General features: G+C 31.8%; 1 protein-coding gene and 1 long non-coding RNA gene across 4 annotated transcripts in view; one reads left to right on the forward strand and one right to left on the reverse strand.

Moving 5' to 3' along the window:
• Nucleotides 1-18,605, reverse strand: part of CSMD3 (CUB and Sushi multiple domains 3) — a 568,112-nt gene that overhangs the window by 138,801 nt on the left and 410,706 nt on the right. For all 3 annotated transcript variants that reach the window (XM_079302232.1, XM_079302231.1, XM_079302230.1), the window contains one exon: nucleotides 15,630-15,824. In XM_079302232.1, coding sequence (XP_079158358.1) covers nucleotides 15,630-15,824 — 195 coding nt within the window. The remainder of the gene's footprint in view (nucleotides 1-15,629; nucleotides 15,825-18,605) is intronic.
• Nucleotides 1-18,605, forward strand: part of LOC306800288 — a 448,386-nt gene that overhangs the window by 138,261 nt on the left and 291,520 nt on the right. The window lies entirely within an intron of this gene.

The raw sequence follows: 18,605 nt of genomic DNA on the forward strand, positions 1-18,605 counted from the left end.
CTTTTGCTACAATGTGCTCAGTACAGACTGGAGTTAGACATCAGCTATTTGTCACTCAGCATATGCAACATATAATCAGCAGCAAGAACTTAATACTGTGTTAGTATTTCTTTCTTTAAACTTCTTTCTTTAGTCTTCTTATTCTGGATTTTTTCATTTGGCCCTTTCTGAATTTACTTTTCTCCTTATTACGCCTTTGTTTTCCAACTGCTTTTGTAATACTCTCTTCCTCACAAGAATTCACATTCCTGGGTCTCAAAAACAGCTAGTATAGAGAGAAGTTGGTTGTAAGATGTAAGCTTCCAGTTGACCTTTACAAGCTGAGAAAATGTTAAATTTTGTAAATAATTAGGTAATTAATCATTTAACTCTTACAGCATCCAGACAGTCCTCCAAGACATTTCTGAATGTGTCAGGGAGGGGAAGAGGTTTGCTTGGTATTTTAGCAAACTTAGAGAGTTCATTGACTGTATTTCCTTCCTTGCATTTTGGGAAATGTTTAATTTAAAATGGCAAAAATTTTCAAGAAGAAGAGATTTTACCAACTGTAACTAAAAATTAATGCTCAGAAATCACAGATGGACTCATAGCTACAGTGAATTGAAAACACTAACTTAATGCAAACGTATATTTTTGCTTCCAGAAAACAGCTAGCATCAAGTTATTTGGATAGTTGTAAAAGTTCCACTACTACCATGGTAGACATGGACTTTCATTTCAGCTTAATTCAACTAAGTAGGTCTTACTGCCTTTGTGCCAGCTTTGAAGTGTGAGGATTTATTTTGTTTCCTAATTAATAGAAAGTTAAAGACTTATTAGTCATGAAAATCAACTCGTCTAATTATTATGCTCTGCATTGAAAAGTCTACCTAGAGTAAAAATCTAGCAAATCCATCACACCCACAAATATAAATGGTTAAAACAAAAATGCAACAAATGCTGAGAACCATTCCCCTGGGGATGTAAAACTATATATCCTAAATGTAAAATTAAATATCCTGAAGAATAAAATAACCCAATCACCAACTAATCAGAAAAAAAAAACCAAAAATAGAAACAAAAAAAAACCTTCAGGAGGCAACTGATATTTTCTAATCTAATTCTCCAATAGTATTTCATTATTTTTAATAATGTTTGCTTAGACTCTGAAATACTGTGTTCCCTTATGTATTTATTTATGCTCTAGGTTATTGTAGTTTATTCACCAAAATGTTATGCAGTATGCTGTCCTTGTCCTGCTTTCCAGGGTCAGCAATAGAGCATCAGTAGGAGAGCAAGGGACTTGACTAAGGTAAGAATGTGATAAAGATCAGCATCAGTGTTAATGCATTGCTCACTATTTCCTTGAAACATTTTTAGCATTAATGGCAAATAGCTCCTGTGTATGCTGAACCTAATGGTATCTTGCCTTGTTAAAATAGCATCCGCTGTAGCCCTTGAGAAACCCTAGCATAAAAACAACAGAGTATCACCAATTCTGTATGTAAATTGGCAAGCCTTTTATCTGGGAGATTACCCACCTTGATCATTAGTATTCATTTACCTTTGTCAAAGAACTATATTCTACCTCATTATGGCAGTGTATTAGTAAATAGAGAATGCAATATAAAATGCATTAAAATCAGAGTGACATCTTTCTTCAAATTTCAGTAGTTGTAAAAGAAATGTAGCTGAGAACCATGGAGGGGAAATCACCCAGCTGAACAATAGGTTCTTGTAATCTATGCCTAACTACTGCTATAAAGTCAAATTTTCTGTGCCTCCAGCTAAACAATACAATGTTAAAAGCCCAATCACGTGCCTATTGCTCAGATGTTTTTCATCAGGCCTTTGCAGTTTAACCAAACAAAGAATTCACAAGGTGAAAGTTTAGTAAGATAAAAGTGAAGAATGAACTACCTACGTATGATAATCAATTTAAAATCTCTTCACCTTTTAAAAAACATTAATACTTTTGCTATCTAGCCTTCTTTTTATGCAGCTTGAAGTTTTTAATTCCTGCTCTTGCTTTCAGATCACCTACTTTCTAGCTCCTACAGCTAAGATCTAATATAATTTAATTGTATTTGCAGATTTAAGTGCCATATTGCACCATCCATTTTTAAGGAGCAGTTCTCAATGGAATCAATGGGGAACACTGCTTAAAAATGAATGGCACAATATGGTTTTATGTCATGCAGATAAATTTGATTACACAGCTACAATACAATCAAAAAATAAGAACAACTGCTCATACAGTCTGGAAAAGGAGGGGGGAAAATGCCTTGAAGAACTAATGGATAATGGGATATTGCTTTTTATCTAATGGGTCACTGTTTTAAAATCTAGTCTGAAATATCTAGTATTCAATTCACCTAGATGAGTAGGTTCAGGAAAATAATTACTTAGTGACATTCTTTATGCTTATAAAATTTAATATATTATTGTGGTTAACTCTCTCTCAGAATTGAAAGGGTGATAGTGGAAATTGTAAAGAAAAGGAAAAGATAAGAGGAATGTAACCCATGAAAGACAAGTAAAGCAAATGAAAATACTTCCTCACCATCAAGCAACCTTGCTAGTTACTGATCACAGCCCCAGGCCAACCTTCCCCCTATACTATTGCTAAACATGAAGCCATAGGTAAGGAATGTCCCTTTGGTCATCCAGGATCAGCTGTCCCAGCTGTGTTGCCCCCCAGATTCTCATGCCCCTCCAGCTGTTCACCGATGGGATGGCATGAGGGGCAGCAAAGACCTTGACTCTGAGTAAACACTGCTCAGCAATAATGAAAACTCCCTGGTATGATCAAAACCAGCAAAAATCCCAAACTGGCCCTACTAGCTACTGTGAAGAAAATGAACTGCATACCAGCCCAAACTTCCATATAAATTAAATCACTGGATACTCTTTTTTCCTCGTGTCACGTAATAAAATAGCACTCTATTTATCCTTTGTAGTACGATTATGAGATTTTCAGTTGCAATGATTTCTTGCAGTAGTTGTAAGTAAAAAGAAAACAAATACAGTGAGTGATACATCAAATTCTAGATATAAAATAATTTTAATGCAAAGGACATTGGAACATATAAAAATGGTAGACACTGATTCTAAAGTTCTAAATTACAGATATATTTATTGTAGATATCAGTCTGTAAACGTGAAGCTGATGAAGAACCTAAAGCTGCTTACAACACAATGAATAATACAATGAAAATATAAAGGACAATCTGATATAGAAATGTATGTTTTAGAGGCTACTTGGAAAAGCAGAAATACATTAGAAATAAAAAGACATCAAAAAATACAGAGAGAGACGGTGAAACATCATAATGCTGAAAAGCAGTATGAAAGAGAAAAATATAATGAAGAATATAGAAGATTTACATACTGTAGTCTCTTCAGTCTTCACAATAGTATAACTACATAATCAAAAATGATGTAAAAAATGAGAGAGAAACTAGGCCAATATATGTAAAAGTATTTGAATGTGGCTAGTTAAAACAGAGTTCAGCAGAAGCTGGCAATTTAGACATTTTCTAAAGCAGGCCCTGAATCATTGCGGCAAATGGGAAAATGATGGCATTATTTAAAAACAAACAAGCAACTCCCCCCCCAAAAATAATAAACAAAACCACCCCAAACAAATTCTAAGCAGTAACTTAAAAAAAAATATTAGCAAATGTAAAAATGTGAGATCAAAAGCAGCTAGCCACTGTTGTAGAAAAACTTGAAAGATCAAAGATAGATTTTGAGTTTCAATGAAACATTGCTGTAGAGAAATATATATCTAAGTTAGACTTTAATGTAGACATAGAATGTAACATTTTTTTTTTAAATTTAAGAGCAGTAAAGTCTCAGTAAGAACATCACATCATGATTTTTGCTATTTAAAACAAAAAAAAATAAAGTTATATTTTTATATTAGCACCATGTTCAAATGTTTCATGTTTCAAATACCAGGGGGGATTTAGTTTCCAAAAAAAAAGAATGAGGACATGGGCAGTCTGGTCACGTATTGAAGATGTGGTAGATTGAGATAAATGTTAGAGAAATAATTGCCAACAATTCTAGTATAACAAATTAATTTTAGATATTCTCATAAATACTTTTGGCAAGTTATTGAATTCTTGTATGATTCCTGGAAGAAAGAGAGATATAAATAACTGCCACAATTGTTTAAGGATATCAAAGTAGACAAGAGACAGTAATTATTATAATTGGCTATGGATCTACTCCTATTAATTGATTCTAAGCTGACAAGGAAGTTGGTTCAATATTCTTGGTGCTGGCAGTACTAAACCCAAAAACAATTAGACAAGTGTGTTATGTTATTTAATATTTTCTAGAAGAGGAACTTATAAAGAAAAAAAGATTATTAATAAAAGAGTACAAAATGGGAGAACACCTAAAGGCAATTCTTAAAAAAAATAAAACAACAAAAAATCCCCGAAAACCTAAACCTACTTTCCTACTTTTTAAGTTTTCTGAAATATGCATAATCAATAAAATATGTCTTGTAAGGAGAAAATCAAATAGATTAGAATCTCTATAGCAGAAAATTAGAAGAGAAATATAATTAGATACATTTTAATAAGTACATTTCAAGAAGAAAGTACTTCTTTCTTTTAAATCAAGAGAAAGCAGTAGAAAATTTAGTACTGCTTTTGGTGTTAATACATAAAGTTTATATAAATGCATAAAATGCAATAAAACACACTATCAAATTATTTCTATGCGAATTTATATAACAGCTCATCAACTTTTGCCACCAAAGTAAAAGCCAAATACCTTCGCATATTCAGTTTCTGTTTTTTGAAAACTTCTAAACAGAACTAGATGTTTTTCTGAAGATCCGAAAAGCAGATTTTATACAGCAGATTATGAGATACACATCTTTATTTAGGGGTAATCTAACTTTAGAAACAATATTTGCTCTCAATTTAGTAATTAATTATAATTATCAATTCTATTCAGTTTTTACTTAAGGAACTCTGGTGCACAGTTTTTAAAAATTCCACATAGTTTTCTCAAGTGCTGAAATCCTGTGCTGCTTAAAATTAGTTTACTGAATTCACTCATTTTAGTCAAGTGTAAGAAAAGTGTGAAATGAATTTTTCAGTAGAAACGAGACATGGCAGAAGGTCAAAATCCAATTTTTTTTTTTGTTGTATAGAATGAGTTCACATCTGATAACTTTTTGATAATATTGGCTATAATTTAAATATCCAAAATATTAACAGTTTGCAAAATTATTTCTTCCTTATTTATTTTTTCAATATTTTTCTGAACAAATGCAATTAGCTGGAGATTAGACATATTTCTGTTTCTGCCCTATCTGAGCAAATCAAGTCCATTTTAGATAAGCAGCAAAGTGAAGAAACATAAATGCAAAATCCTGTGCTCCTATTTGAATTGTCAAAGCCCTAGAGAAAATAATAAAGGAAATCTGAAGAGTCAGATTTCCAATTTTGAAACCAAAATGTAATTCTATATAATGATTCAATTTTGAAATGTCAGAGTAGAGCTACACATCATGAATTATTTATTATCAAGGCCTGTGGCATGTAAATGTAAAAATATTCCATAGCATAATGAGAAACCATGTAAATAACTAAATAAGTATAGATAAGATATTAATAATTAATAAATAAAAGTAAAAATAACCAGATTAAAATTAATCCTAAATTATAGGAAATTTTAAATCTCTGTTTAACAGATGCATTAGTAAATTTTGAATATAAATAGCTAAATTGCAGACAATTAGTATTATTAATTCTTCATTTTTCTGCTAATACTGCAAGAAATAGCTTCTTAAGGAACACTTTCTTCAACAGAGATTAGTGGATTAAATTAATTTCCAATGTGGTATAGTCTTCTACAATCTTAAGTGATGTTTAATGCATTAATATTTTTCTTAACTTTTGAAGGAATTGTGTGCAGCTAATGAAAACTCCCCCTTATGTTGGCTGCCTCTAGAACCAGGGGTGGGATCTGAGTTCTCCCTGTCTTGGTGTTCCCATGTGAGCTGGAGGATGGTGAGGTTTCTCCTCTTGTTCACATTTCCCACTGCTCCAGTTGATAAAACCATCTCCAGGAGTCTCTCACTGCAGAAACACCCACTTAATGGTATGTTCCTTCACTTAACTAATGCTTTGTTTTCTTTTGCCAATAAAATGGAATTAAAGTAGCAGGCTCTGAGAATGGAACTAACAAATCAGAGAAAACATTTTCTAACATCTTTTGTGCTAGAATAAAGATCTTTGACGTAAAACTGTCTACTTATAATAAATGGAGGTGGAATAGGTCTCTGCAGTCAGCCTTATTCAGCACAGATTCATTTCTTTCAAAGAGCACACCAGTACTAAAGTTTCCACAGATAAAAAAGAGTAACTAAATAAAAGTTTGAACATGCTTTTCAAGTCAACTCTCTGCAGCAGACTTGACATGGTATTTAAGGAACTTCTGAGGGAAAACGAACAATCATTTTAAAACAATTTAACTGCCAACACACTAAATGAATAAAAAGAAAAGAAAATTGGCAGTCTTCCGGGGAAAACCATTTCAGAGTCTTTCAAGTAAATTAAGATAGCGATAGGAAAAGAGCATTACATGACAGATGTGCAGAAGTAAAAATAAATCAGAGATTAACAAATCTTAACACATTTTAGCTACAATAGCAGAATTGAGAGATTGATGCATCAGAAAGTATGAATCAAAAATGTGTAAAGATTTACAGACCTCTTCACAAGAAATGATCATCCCCCCCAATGAGAAACTTTCTTTTCTTTTTTTCTTTTTGAATTTATTTATTCATCTGTGCACCCTTCATATCTGTATGATATTTCATTATTCATTTGGTTTAAGAATAATTTCTATTATGTGACGAAGAGCATAATGACAGCTTCTAAGCAGAAGAAACGTAAAAACATAGAGAATTAAATTTAAATTATGAGCTTTCTTAAAACTCAGTAATTTTATGATTTCATTTCAAACTTCCCAGAACAAAGATTCTGCTTATTACCATAGAGCTCATAAGTAATATCAGCTCCTGAATCCTGTTTTGGCAATAGGACTCTCACCATTTCAGGGTTGTGGGGAAGCTGTAATGATTGCATTGCCCATTCAAAACCCCTTTATGTTGTTGTAAACTGCCTATTTGCATTTCTCTAGAATGTTCTTGTACCAATATGAGCTTTTAAGCACTAGCAATGAATCACAGCTAGAACAAAGAATAAGATTTTTCTTGAATCTGCAAATATTATTGCAATACTAGAACAAAGCTTTAGATTTCCAAATTATGATCACTTTGTTTCCAAGTGGTTTTAAATATTCTGAGTGTGTGTGCATCAGCAGTTTAAAAGGAAATTGCAGGAACAGTTAATGATTGTCATTTTAAATTTTAGATCTGATAGTTAATGATAAATTCACTGAGGTCATTGCAATCCTCTCAATCTCAACTTTCTTTTCTATTGCTGCTGTTCAGGTTTACAACACAGATTTTTAAATTAACTTCTAAAACACAGAAATTCCCACTTTTCAAACTCACTAAAGAGAAATGAACTAAAGAAAATGAAGGAAGAAGGAGGAAAAAAAGACTGAAACAATACATTGTCTGTAATTAAAGATGCATTCAGATTAGAAAGAAATAAAATTCATCAAGAAAGTTAGGAACAGGGACTCCTGAAAAACAGGAAAGAAAAGTAGGGTCAGAATGATTTATAAAACAGAACAGTAGTCAAAATAGCTGGTCAATGAAGAGTTATGAGCACAAATAACAATTGAAAATATAAAAGTGACATTTAAAGCATGCAGAAGGCAAAGAAAGAAAAATACCCGCTGAACTTTTGTGTCTGGGAAACTTCCACACATGTCGCTGGGATCTCTAGTGATCAGCAACCCAGAGAATCTTATTTAATACATTTCAAATCACCATGCTGAAGACTGCATCATGTACTGATCTATTTCTCAGTATTAAAAAGAAAGATTTTTAATTGCATTTCTCAAAAATTTAAGACTGTTTTCTTTCCTTTTAATAAGGACTGCATTTAAAAACTCCAATTCTATTTTTCTTTGAACTATGGTTGCTGAGGAATAGACTCTTCTGTATCTGCAGGCAACAAGCAAATATGGCTTTTATGTTATATTTGTTTAGGTTTTTGTTGACGCTGCCTCATCAGAGTATATGTCATGAGCTAAGGTGCTCTGTGAGTGAAGAAAAAATCCTTAAATATAATTCTGATAGAATTTTGCTAATCTGCAAAAGACTAGTAATAATGATTTTGAGGTAATTTATCTTGGACAAGAGCATCTCTCTTACAAGGACAGGCTGAGGGAACTGGGTGTATTCAGCCTTGGAAAGAGGTGATTGAGAAGGGACCACACCAATGTCTTCAGCACCTGAAGGGAGGGTGTCAGAGGATGGATCCAGGCTCCTCTTGGTGGTGCCAAGCAAGAGGACAAGAGAAAAAGGGCTGGAGCTGATGTTCAGGAAGTTCCACCTGAACATGAAGAAGAACTTCTGACTTTCAGGTCATCATACACTGGAACAGATGGCCCAGAGAGATTGCAGAGTCTTGTTCATTGGAGATATTCAAGAACCATCTAGACACAATTCTGTGCCATGTGCTCTGAGATGAACCTGCTTGAGCAGGGAGGTTGGATTAGGTGACCCACTGTGGTCCCTTCCAACCTTACCCATACTGTGATTTTGTGATACTTCACAACCAATATATAATTATCATCACATGCCTATACTTAGGACCAATTCTTCTAAAATCATTTGTCTGCACTTAACAGATGAAAAGATGCATTTAACAGATCTGAAATTGATGTACCTTTTACTCTGTGCATTTAACTCTAGATATGATTTTACCATATAATTTTGCGATACTGTGAACTTAGTTATCTCAGTTTTATGTGAATTTGCATTGGACAGCACAATTCATAGGAAAAATATATAGGAGATCTTTGTGGTAGTCTTTCTTTATTGATTTTTCTTTTTTAGATAACATAAAAATGGACTTCACATCAACAACTTTCAATTCTTACCTTGTAATCAAATATTATCCTAATGCATTATATTGCTTTTCCCTTAAAAGATAATATTTTTTCATGGAACACTGCCAAACATCTTTATAAATTCAATCATGTAGTATCAACTGTTTTTAATTTCATCCCTATGTTTGTTGAGATCTAAGACATTCCAAAAAGATCTACACTCTTCTTCAAAAGTTAAATTGACTTTTCTTCAACTTGTTGAACAATGTGTCTCCTGGTTCTTCTTCTTTTTGTTTGTTTGATTTTTTTTTTTTTTTTTTTTGTTTTGTTTTAATGAGCTATACCAAATTTTTAACTCTGGAAATTCCCACCTGTTCATCAAGGAAGATTTCTGACAGAGTCATCACCTTCCACTGCTTCAACAGAAAGGATAATTTAACCTCAAGGTCAACATTTGTACTTCAAATGCTTCACATCTATCTCTTTCAGAAGTATACAGCAAAGAGTGCCTTATCCTAGCAGCTTTCTATTGTTCTGTTTATTGATTTTTCCCTTATTTTGACTTGGTTCCTTCAAACCAAAGGAATCATTCCAATGTACCACCTCTCCTGTTACCTCAGTAAGGTGATATAAGAAATATAATATATAAGGAACTTCTTTTATTTTCCTTTAATAACATTGTCCTTTAATACATTTTTGGCCTTGACCTGCTGTTGACTCCTTAGTAAGTTCCTACTTTTTTAATCTTTGCTAAACTGTATTACTGCTTAAATTAGATTTTAAAGTTTTTTTCTCAAAATCCTGCCACACTTTATACTACCTTCTTTTGAGCAGGACTTTGTTTTCCTGAAATACGCATCCTAATATCTATCTATGAGACTCCTTAACTGCATTTTTTTCTCCATCTCTTTTGGTGATTCATTTAGATTTTGATTCTGATTGGTAATACTCTAAGATGGTGTTTTAACATGATTCCAGGTCAACAGTAAATAATTACCTTGTTGCTGTTGTCTTCAAATCTATTTCAACCACCTTCTTAGTTTGATATTATTCTCCATACAAAGGAAAAAAAGTAATTTTCTGCTTCCTTTCCTCCCAGGGTGTCCAATTTGAATACATTGTAGACATTTCAGATACATATTGAGCATATTATTGTCACATTTATTTCCACTATGCTTTAGGCCAGTTGGTAATTCATTCCATACTTTTATCTTATACAAATAGAAGGTGTTAACTGAATCACTAGCATTTGAATTGAAAATAACTAAAATATCACTGAAATTAATGTCATCTGGCCTTCTATGACTTATCTTTGCTCTCAGTTGTAAATAAAAATTTAGATTTAGATAGTTTATAAGTATAAACTTAAATTTAGATATTTTATTAAAAATTCAGCCACAAACCAAAGCAGTGTATTTCCTAGCATATCACCTAAGTAAAGGTTTAAACTACCAACTAAGCCAGAAACTGAATAGCAAAATAATACAAACATATAAAATGTGCAGTACACCACGGAAGAAATTGTTACCTTTTAAATTCATAGGATCAAAACAGTTTCTACAATAGATGGAATATACAACTATATATTGCAGAGTGCTGTGATGTTTTATAATAACTTCTTAACACACAGCTACACTGTCTGGTATAAAAGAGAAATACGTCATGAAAAGGTTCCAGCAAAAACCTCAAAACTAGGAGTAAAGTTTTGCTGTGGAAGACACTGCTCCTTCAAAAGAGCACAACATCAGAAAAAAAGGTTGTAAACACAAGTGGCTTCTGAGTTAAATATCAAGAAACGTGGGATCTATAAGATGGAGATATCCTCTTTAAGCTGGACAATGTCCTTGCCTACCATTCCTGTAGTGTGTTGGAAAAATGCTCTGTGTAGCCCAGTCAAGAAGGAAAAGAAAAGCAATTCAGTTTTAAAACAATGCAGTCTCTTAATTGCAGGTTTCTGCCCAGAACCATCTATGCCCCAGTCTCCACTGTGACAGACAAAGAGGAGATGACAAAACTTGTGCAAACAAGGAAGTATGAGTCTTATGGATGTAACCACCAGCATTTTCCACGTACTCAATCTTCCAATTCATTACTGAGGTTCTATTACACAAGAGTTAGGATGTTCCAACTGCTGTTTGAGGTTAAGTTAGAAATATTTAGAAATATGCATATTTGCCAGCTACAGACAGTACAGATGACTGGATAATTTTCTTTAATTCCAGTTATTAATTAATTGATTTATCATGATTATTAATGGATACTACATAATCCTGTTGCAATTCAGTGTCTTGCAGACTGGAAAATAAATATTTGCTTCCCTGTTTGACTAAATGGTAGAGATATATTTTTCCTTCTAAGAAAAGAATACCCTGAAATTACCTTGTCTGTTTGAAAAAAATCTTCAAAGAAAAATATGCACCTATGGTGCTACCACTAAATACAGGAACAAGCATATATTTATGTAAACTACTGCTAAAACTGTTTTTGTCTCCACCTCAAAACACATGATGAAAGAATTTTTTAAGGTAATGTTTTCTCAATCTTCTACTAGAAAATTTACATATTCAAAGCAAACAAAAGTGTCAGTGTTTAATATTCTAAAGAAGAAAAAAATCACATAATTTATTCTGTATTTTCATTGGTACTTTCTGTATACTTTTATTGCCAAACAAATTAGAAACTCTGTCAGTTAATTTAGATATTTTATAATTTATGCATTACTTTCAAAAATATCAAGGTTGTTGTTACATTTTCCCTGCTAATTCATGATGTTGTTTCAAACTAACAGTTGCATATAAGCAAACATATTTAAAATTATGGCTTCAATAGATATGATATGCTTGATTTCAAATAATTTATTTTATAGCAAAGTAAGTCAAACATTAAAGCTGAAGAAAACCTCAGTTTTGTATACCTTCAAATATTTCTCCTTTCTTTAACACTTCCTTCCTTAACTCTCCTCCCAAAATTTGACTGGGGATTTAGTTCAAGAGAAGAGGAAGTGCCTGGTTTTATGATGCACTCCACTTAACTAATCCCTTAAATTCATTGGGAATTAGGATTCTCTGGCAGTTGAGTTTAATAAGATCATTGTAATTAACAACTTTCTTTATTTCTAATGCTTTACTTACCATTATATGATATCATTGGTTCTTAAATGAAAGCCTGGAATAATTACACACAACATCTATTATTCAATGGACTTTGTAAAGCCATATTATGAATTCCAAATGTATATAAAACAGGTCAGACAGAATAATGCTTGCTGTGGATATAAGCATGTGTCTGTATTTAATTTGTTTTCTAATTCTTCTAGAATTAATAATATTTATAGTTAATTCTATTAAAATTTTCAAACTTTTTCTGATAGGAAGAGAATATCTTCAAGAAAGGTGAGCTTTGAACTCAATCACATTTAAAAGAAAACACTGTGGGGTTTTCAGCAAAATACCAGATGTCTACCTAGCCATAATGAAAGATATTAGTTTTGTTTTCTGTTTGCAAAATTATTTGTGTATTTTACAGTAAAAAAAATCAGTTGCAAGTCTTCAGAAAAATGAGACTACTGTCCCTGAGAAATATACTGGTAACTAAATCTCTAGTCACTTACTGCAAAATCCATGGTGTGGAAGCTAGATTTTCTCATTTTGGCTTTTTGACTTGGTAATTCTTGGTGTACAATGCTCTCCTTTGCATGGATGAGGAACAATGAGTGTTCCTACAGAAAAGGATCTGTAGTGTGAGGTTCATAGGTTAAGGTACACTCAGATTCCTACTTCTTTACTTTACTTAGAAATCCAACTGCTAAATTTTAACACATACATCCGTCCAAAACAGAATTTGCTGTATGCTTTTAGTGCAAACAGTACTGCTTTCACACAGTATATTCAGATATTTCACTAGATCTAGTAGTTCCTGTGTTGCTGCTCTAAGTCATATCCTGCTGAGCATACAGGTAGATTAAATCCTGTTAATACAGTCTAGATGCAAATGGAAAATATACCTTCTTAACAAGCTCGTTAAATCCCCCTTGATGATTTTTTAAGAAGCCTGTCTCTCTCCTCTGACTATAGAAGGAATGCTTGGAATGATAATGCAATGGACATAAATTTGTGAAAGATGGGAAATGGAAGCTTGGGAAGAAAAATTAAGTAGTCAGAAGATAGTTCAATAGCAAATAAAATAGTTTATATTGTTTTCAAATTACCGTCAATCAATTTTTCAAGCTCAGCTATTAAGAATTAACCTTTCAGAGTATTCAGAATTTAAGTAGCCTTTTTGTATTCAAAACAAAATCCTAATTGATTTCAATTCTAATTCTAAGTACTCAGGTCATTGTCTATGTGATTCTACAAAACAAGCATGGTGCTCTGGGCAAAAAGAAAGTGAGAAATGTTTTGTAAGTAATCAACATATGAAAATTTTAAGTAAAGTATGCTGCTTAAGGGTTAAACTGCTCATTACTTTGGAATTAGAAAACACAGAGACAAGGAGCATCTAATTAACAGTAATATTCAGCTTAATTAACTGCAGGAATATTCTGGCTTTTGCAGTTGCCCAACTTATTCATCATTCAAATTTTGAAATAGATTTAAATAACAGCTCTTCGTATGGTCAGTATCTAAAAGTGCATAAAAATGTGAGCTACAAAGCCTCTGATTAAGTAAACAAAGTTGAATGATTTATGAAAAAGTCAGCATTTCCAATATTACAAAACAATAGCAGCAATAATGTCCTATTGTGTGCATATCTGTCTTCTATCTAAGTTTTCAGATATAAACCTGATCTGAACTGCCTCAAATAGCCATAATAAGTTAATACAGATCAAAAGCAACCAAAATAATGCTCTGAATTTTGTTGTACCAAATAAAAAAGTGAATAAATCATAGGCATAGGCAAATTCTCACAGGCAGTTAGGAAAGTAGTGGATATTTTTAGATATATCTTACAGATGGAGTTATTTTGAAGCTTGGATACAAATACTTCCAAGGATTCAACAACATGCTGTGATGAAATGTAGTAAAATGTTGTAGTGATCAATACATAATTTCTTCTGGTAGGAACAAGGTTTTCACATTCAGCTATGAATATGATTTCCCATTACTGTTTTTTTTTTACTATTCTGTAAACATTTGTTGTTTGCTGCCAAAAATTTAGAATTACTATAGTTGCTGAAGCTGAGAGAAATCATTAATCATTATCTCAGTCATACTAATAATGCATCCACATATGTTCATTATTTCCTTTCTTAACACCCATAGTGAAATACCAAATACCTTAGCATATTAGCCTAGATAATCTTAGCATCTGTTCAATTTTTTTCTTGTAACTAATTAACTAACTAAATAAACCCCCATTGTACACTAAGGTTGTATTTTATATCATATTTCATTGCAACTCTATCAGTTTCATTGCAGCTGCAAAAATACAAACTGCAGAATGAAGGAATTTGATTTCTACCATGCAAATTTTATTGTGTAGGTGAGACTGGTTTTCAGGAGCTAAATTCAGCTCTCAAACTGTTTCTGCCAGCTCTGTAACTGAAAGCTAATTAACTGATACCATCTTCCTTATATCTATATAAAAGTTCTGTTTTTCTTGAGGTAATCAAACAAAAGTGGAAAGCATTGATCATGTGGTCAAAATATACCATATTATATCACAGCAACATAACTACAAAGCTCCAATTTTTTTTATTGGTTTTGCTGGTACTCTACCACCCACTTTGCAATGGAAATTTAAGTACACCACAAAGAAAATCCATATTCTATTTAAAATATAAATTTGTTCAAATTGGAAATGGATTTAACAGATATTTTGTCTTCAAATTGTGAAGACAATACTTTTCCAAAAGCAACATAAATAATTAGGAAATTAGCATAATAAAGTAACATAAAGTAACATAATAATTAGGAAAGTAACAGAATAATTAGGTTTTAACTTATGAAGCAAATGTCAGTTTTCTCATACTAATATCTGCATACATGGGAGAAGTTTTGTGCTCAATATGAATATGTGATTTTTACAAAGTTAAAATTGCAAGTGGCTATAAATTTCTGTTAAGCAATCAATAAAATAAAACTTCAATAATTTCTTAGAGTTTAAATCTAAAAATGTTGATGCTTGACGCGTCTAATAGGTCATATAACTACTTGTAATTAGCAGACTTTATACCTGTAAAAGTTTGAATAATTGTATCTTTCCTGCATTTCAAGGCTTAACTTCTCCACAGACTACATGTTCAAGAATTTAATTCTTATAATGTGATATATACAAAACATTTCATCTGTATGTTTTCAAAACCAGTAGTAACAAAAAGGAACTAACATATATTATGACATCCAAAGAATTGTTACTGTTGTATTTAAATACATATATAATACATATCTCTATGCTCTGCTGTAAGTGAGAATGACATTACTACTAGGCTCTATTCACAATAATAACACTATTTATCCCAAGCTAATAAAAGTTGTAATCAATAGTTTCCTGAGTTTTCACAGATGTATTTTATTAAACATATTGAAAAATATTTTTTTTCTGGAAGAGAATATTATTAAAATCACTTCAAAATTTTCACTTGTTTCTTCCCTATTACAAGGCAAGAGCAATGACAACGACAACTAAAATAAATGAAAAACTGTTTTTACCATGACAGCTGGGCAGGGCTCTGTTCCATCCAGGTCTTCCATCATCTCCCATGATGCACGTTAGTGTGGAGTATCCTTGAAGAACATATCCTGCATCACAGTAATAGGTAACAGTGGAACCCAGTTTATAATCCATTCCAAGTCTTGTTCCATTCATGATATTTCCAGGATCAAAACAAGACTCACGAAGTTTTGCTGTACAGAAAAAAAGTGTGAATATAATTTTAAATATAAGCTGAAACTACTAAACAATAGCCACTAATAATAAATAAATAAATAAATAATATATATATATATAATCTAAATATTCCCTGGAGTTCTCCTGAGGCCTTCTTTGAGCACCTTGTAGGACCTAGGTTTTTTTTTTTAAGGTGACTTTGCATCAAATGTCTTCTCTCCTTCATTTTAACAACTGTACAAATTACTATATAATGACAAAAACTATGCATTCTGTCCTTTTTTTAAAGAAAATTCCTATAGTGCTCTATTATTTTTTTTTCCAGACTTCATTCTCATCAATGATAAAGTTATGTAGTTAGAGTAAGTTAGATATATGGACATTTTTCCAATAGATAAGGCACATTCTAGTTTTAAAATCTGTGGATTGAAAATTGGTAAATGGAGGAAATCAATATTAACAATTTGTTGCAAAATAAGAAGTATGCAAACAAGAATGTCTTCAAAATTAATAAAACTCAAATGAGTGTTTATATGTATATGATATGATGATATATTTTCATACACATATTTATCCATCAGTGGAGGAAAAATATAAAAAAATATTCCCTAAACGTATGTAAATTTTTAACATTTATAGCTATTTGTTTAAAATTATTGAGAGAAATTTAAACATACACATATGTTTTTCTATTTGCTTCCCTTTTACTTCTATAAGGTGAATACCAATGTCCAGTAACACACTGAACAAAAACAATACTCAAAAATTGTAATTAACAGCATAATTATGCATAAGGTGAGAAAAGTAAAATATTTAGGAAAAAAACATAGTTTCCTTTAAAGAAAAAGAGCAAATGTATTATGCAGAAACTGGAGTAAAGCAGATTATTTTCTGCTCTGCAGGATGTAGTTGGCAATATTATATTTTATCAGGCAGAAGATGGAAATTTCAGACTATGTTTAACATTTAAGGGTGTTGTGGAGAAAATCAATAGGGAACACTTCATTTTCTTTCAAGAACAGCACCAGCTTTCAAATACATTAAAAAAAAAAGTTTATTTCCCAGACATATTTGCATTGTGGAACTTTCTGCTACAGGTAGGTATGGTTGCCAAAAGACCATATGTGCTTTGAACTTCCTGGAAGGCTTTTCAAGAGTTTCACATAAAAAGACACTTTATCTGATCCTGTCAGTACCTAAACTGAAGTTTCTGAAAACTTACAGATAAGCAGGAACAGTTATTATTTATTTGCCTTTTATATAGTTTGGCCACACATAAACAATTGGTCACTACTAGAGCCAAGCTAATGAACTGAGTACATCCCTTAAGGCCACTTTTATGTTTCAGTATTTCTGAGAGGAGATAAAAAATTACATGGTGCTTATATTTGACAAAGGAAACACGAAATAATTTTCAATTTCACATCTTCCAAAAGAATGTCAAGACCTCCTAATGTGTTTAAAAATTATTACAATTTGCATATATAATCCACAGAGCATGGTTCTGATATGAAAAACAACACAATAACAAATAATAATTACAATACATCTTTAATCATTAAGAACAGGTATTCGGTATCACATTGATTTATATGGATAGTTGTAGTGTGTTGTCTAAAACCTATTTAACACACATTCAAAAATTTGGATGGACAATTAGAAGTCAAAATATTCCATTTCCTAGAAAGTCTATAAGATATCACACAGATATTAATAATTATATGAAAGCCAACCACACTTTCATTTGAGAAATCTGGCAGGTCTTAGGGTAAATTTCAAATACTTTCAAGTCTAAATTCTCATACTTAGGGGAAAAAAAGGAAAAAAGGATAATTTAATTTAGGATTATAGTTAATATTTTAGACAATCAATACAATAAAATTTTTCCTCTTATTGAACCAATATTGACATAACTGTATTGATTCATAATTGCTATTGTGAGATCACAATTCTTGAGTTTATGAAAAAATAATTCAAAATGTTTCAAAGGTATTCTAGAAGGTACACAGATAAAGCAGATATTAGTACTAGATGAAAATAAAAAGAGAAAAAATGAAGCAATCTATTATGTCTGGTGCATAAATCAAAAACTGAGAAAAGAATGATTTGTCACAGCACAAATTATCTCTAGGGAAAAAATACAGCCCTATAATTTTCTTTTCCCCAAAATTGCAGTTGTGACAGGCTCCTAAAATTGCTGACTAAACAGTAACAATGTCACTATAGCAATACAGTTTCTTAATACCAATTCTGAGAAATAAAGCCTGAAATACTAAGCACCTTAAAACTACTTTTGCAAATCTGAAGGAATTGCTAAGTGAATGTGAATAAAAAGTTAGTAGAATATGCTACAATGTATGAAGAATAAATCAAATGATTCTTCAGTCTGGCTGAGAACCAGTGAAAAAGGAACAAGCAACAAGACTGTTTCAGCAAATTTAAAAGTGCTCCCAGGAGACAGGAGGGAAAGTTCTTTACCACTGATGTTGCTCCAACTTAGGAACACAAGATATTGATTATCCCTGTACCCTTTCCCCTTTTTTTTTCCTAAGAATATCATTAAGATAAAAACATGTAAGGGCAATAACAGATTTAGCAAAACATCAGAGAAATTCTATATTATTACAAAGACTTTTATTTTCTTTTTCCATAGGAACATTTGAAAATTATTTTCTGTAATAAGTAGGCAGGAAGTTTTTCCATTAGGCAGTTCAGATTTGGGTTACAGTCACATTACACTCTTGGCTTTGCATACCAGGTGTCAATTCCTTCTGTACATAATACAGTCTTGCAACAAG

This window comes from Erithacus rubecula (assembly GCF_903797595.1).
Source record: "Erithacus rubecula genome assembly, chromosome: 3".
In the NCBI taxonomy this organism is placed as follows: Eukaryota; Metazoa; Chordata; class Aves; order Passeriformes; family Muscicapidae; genus Erithacus; species Erithacus rubecula.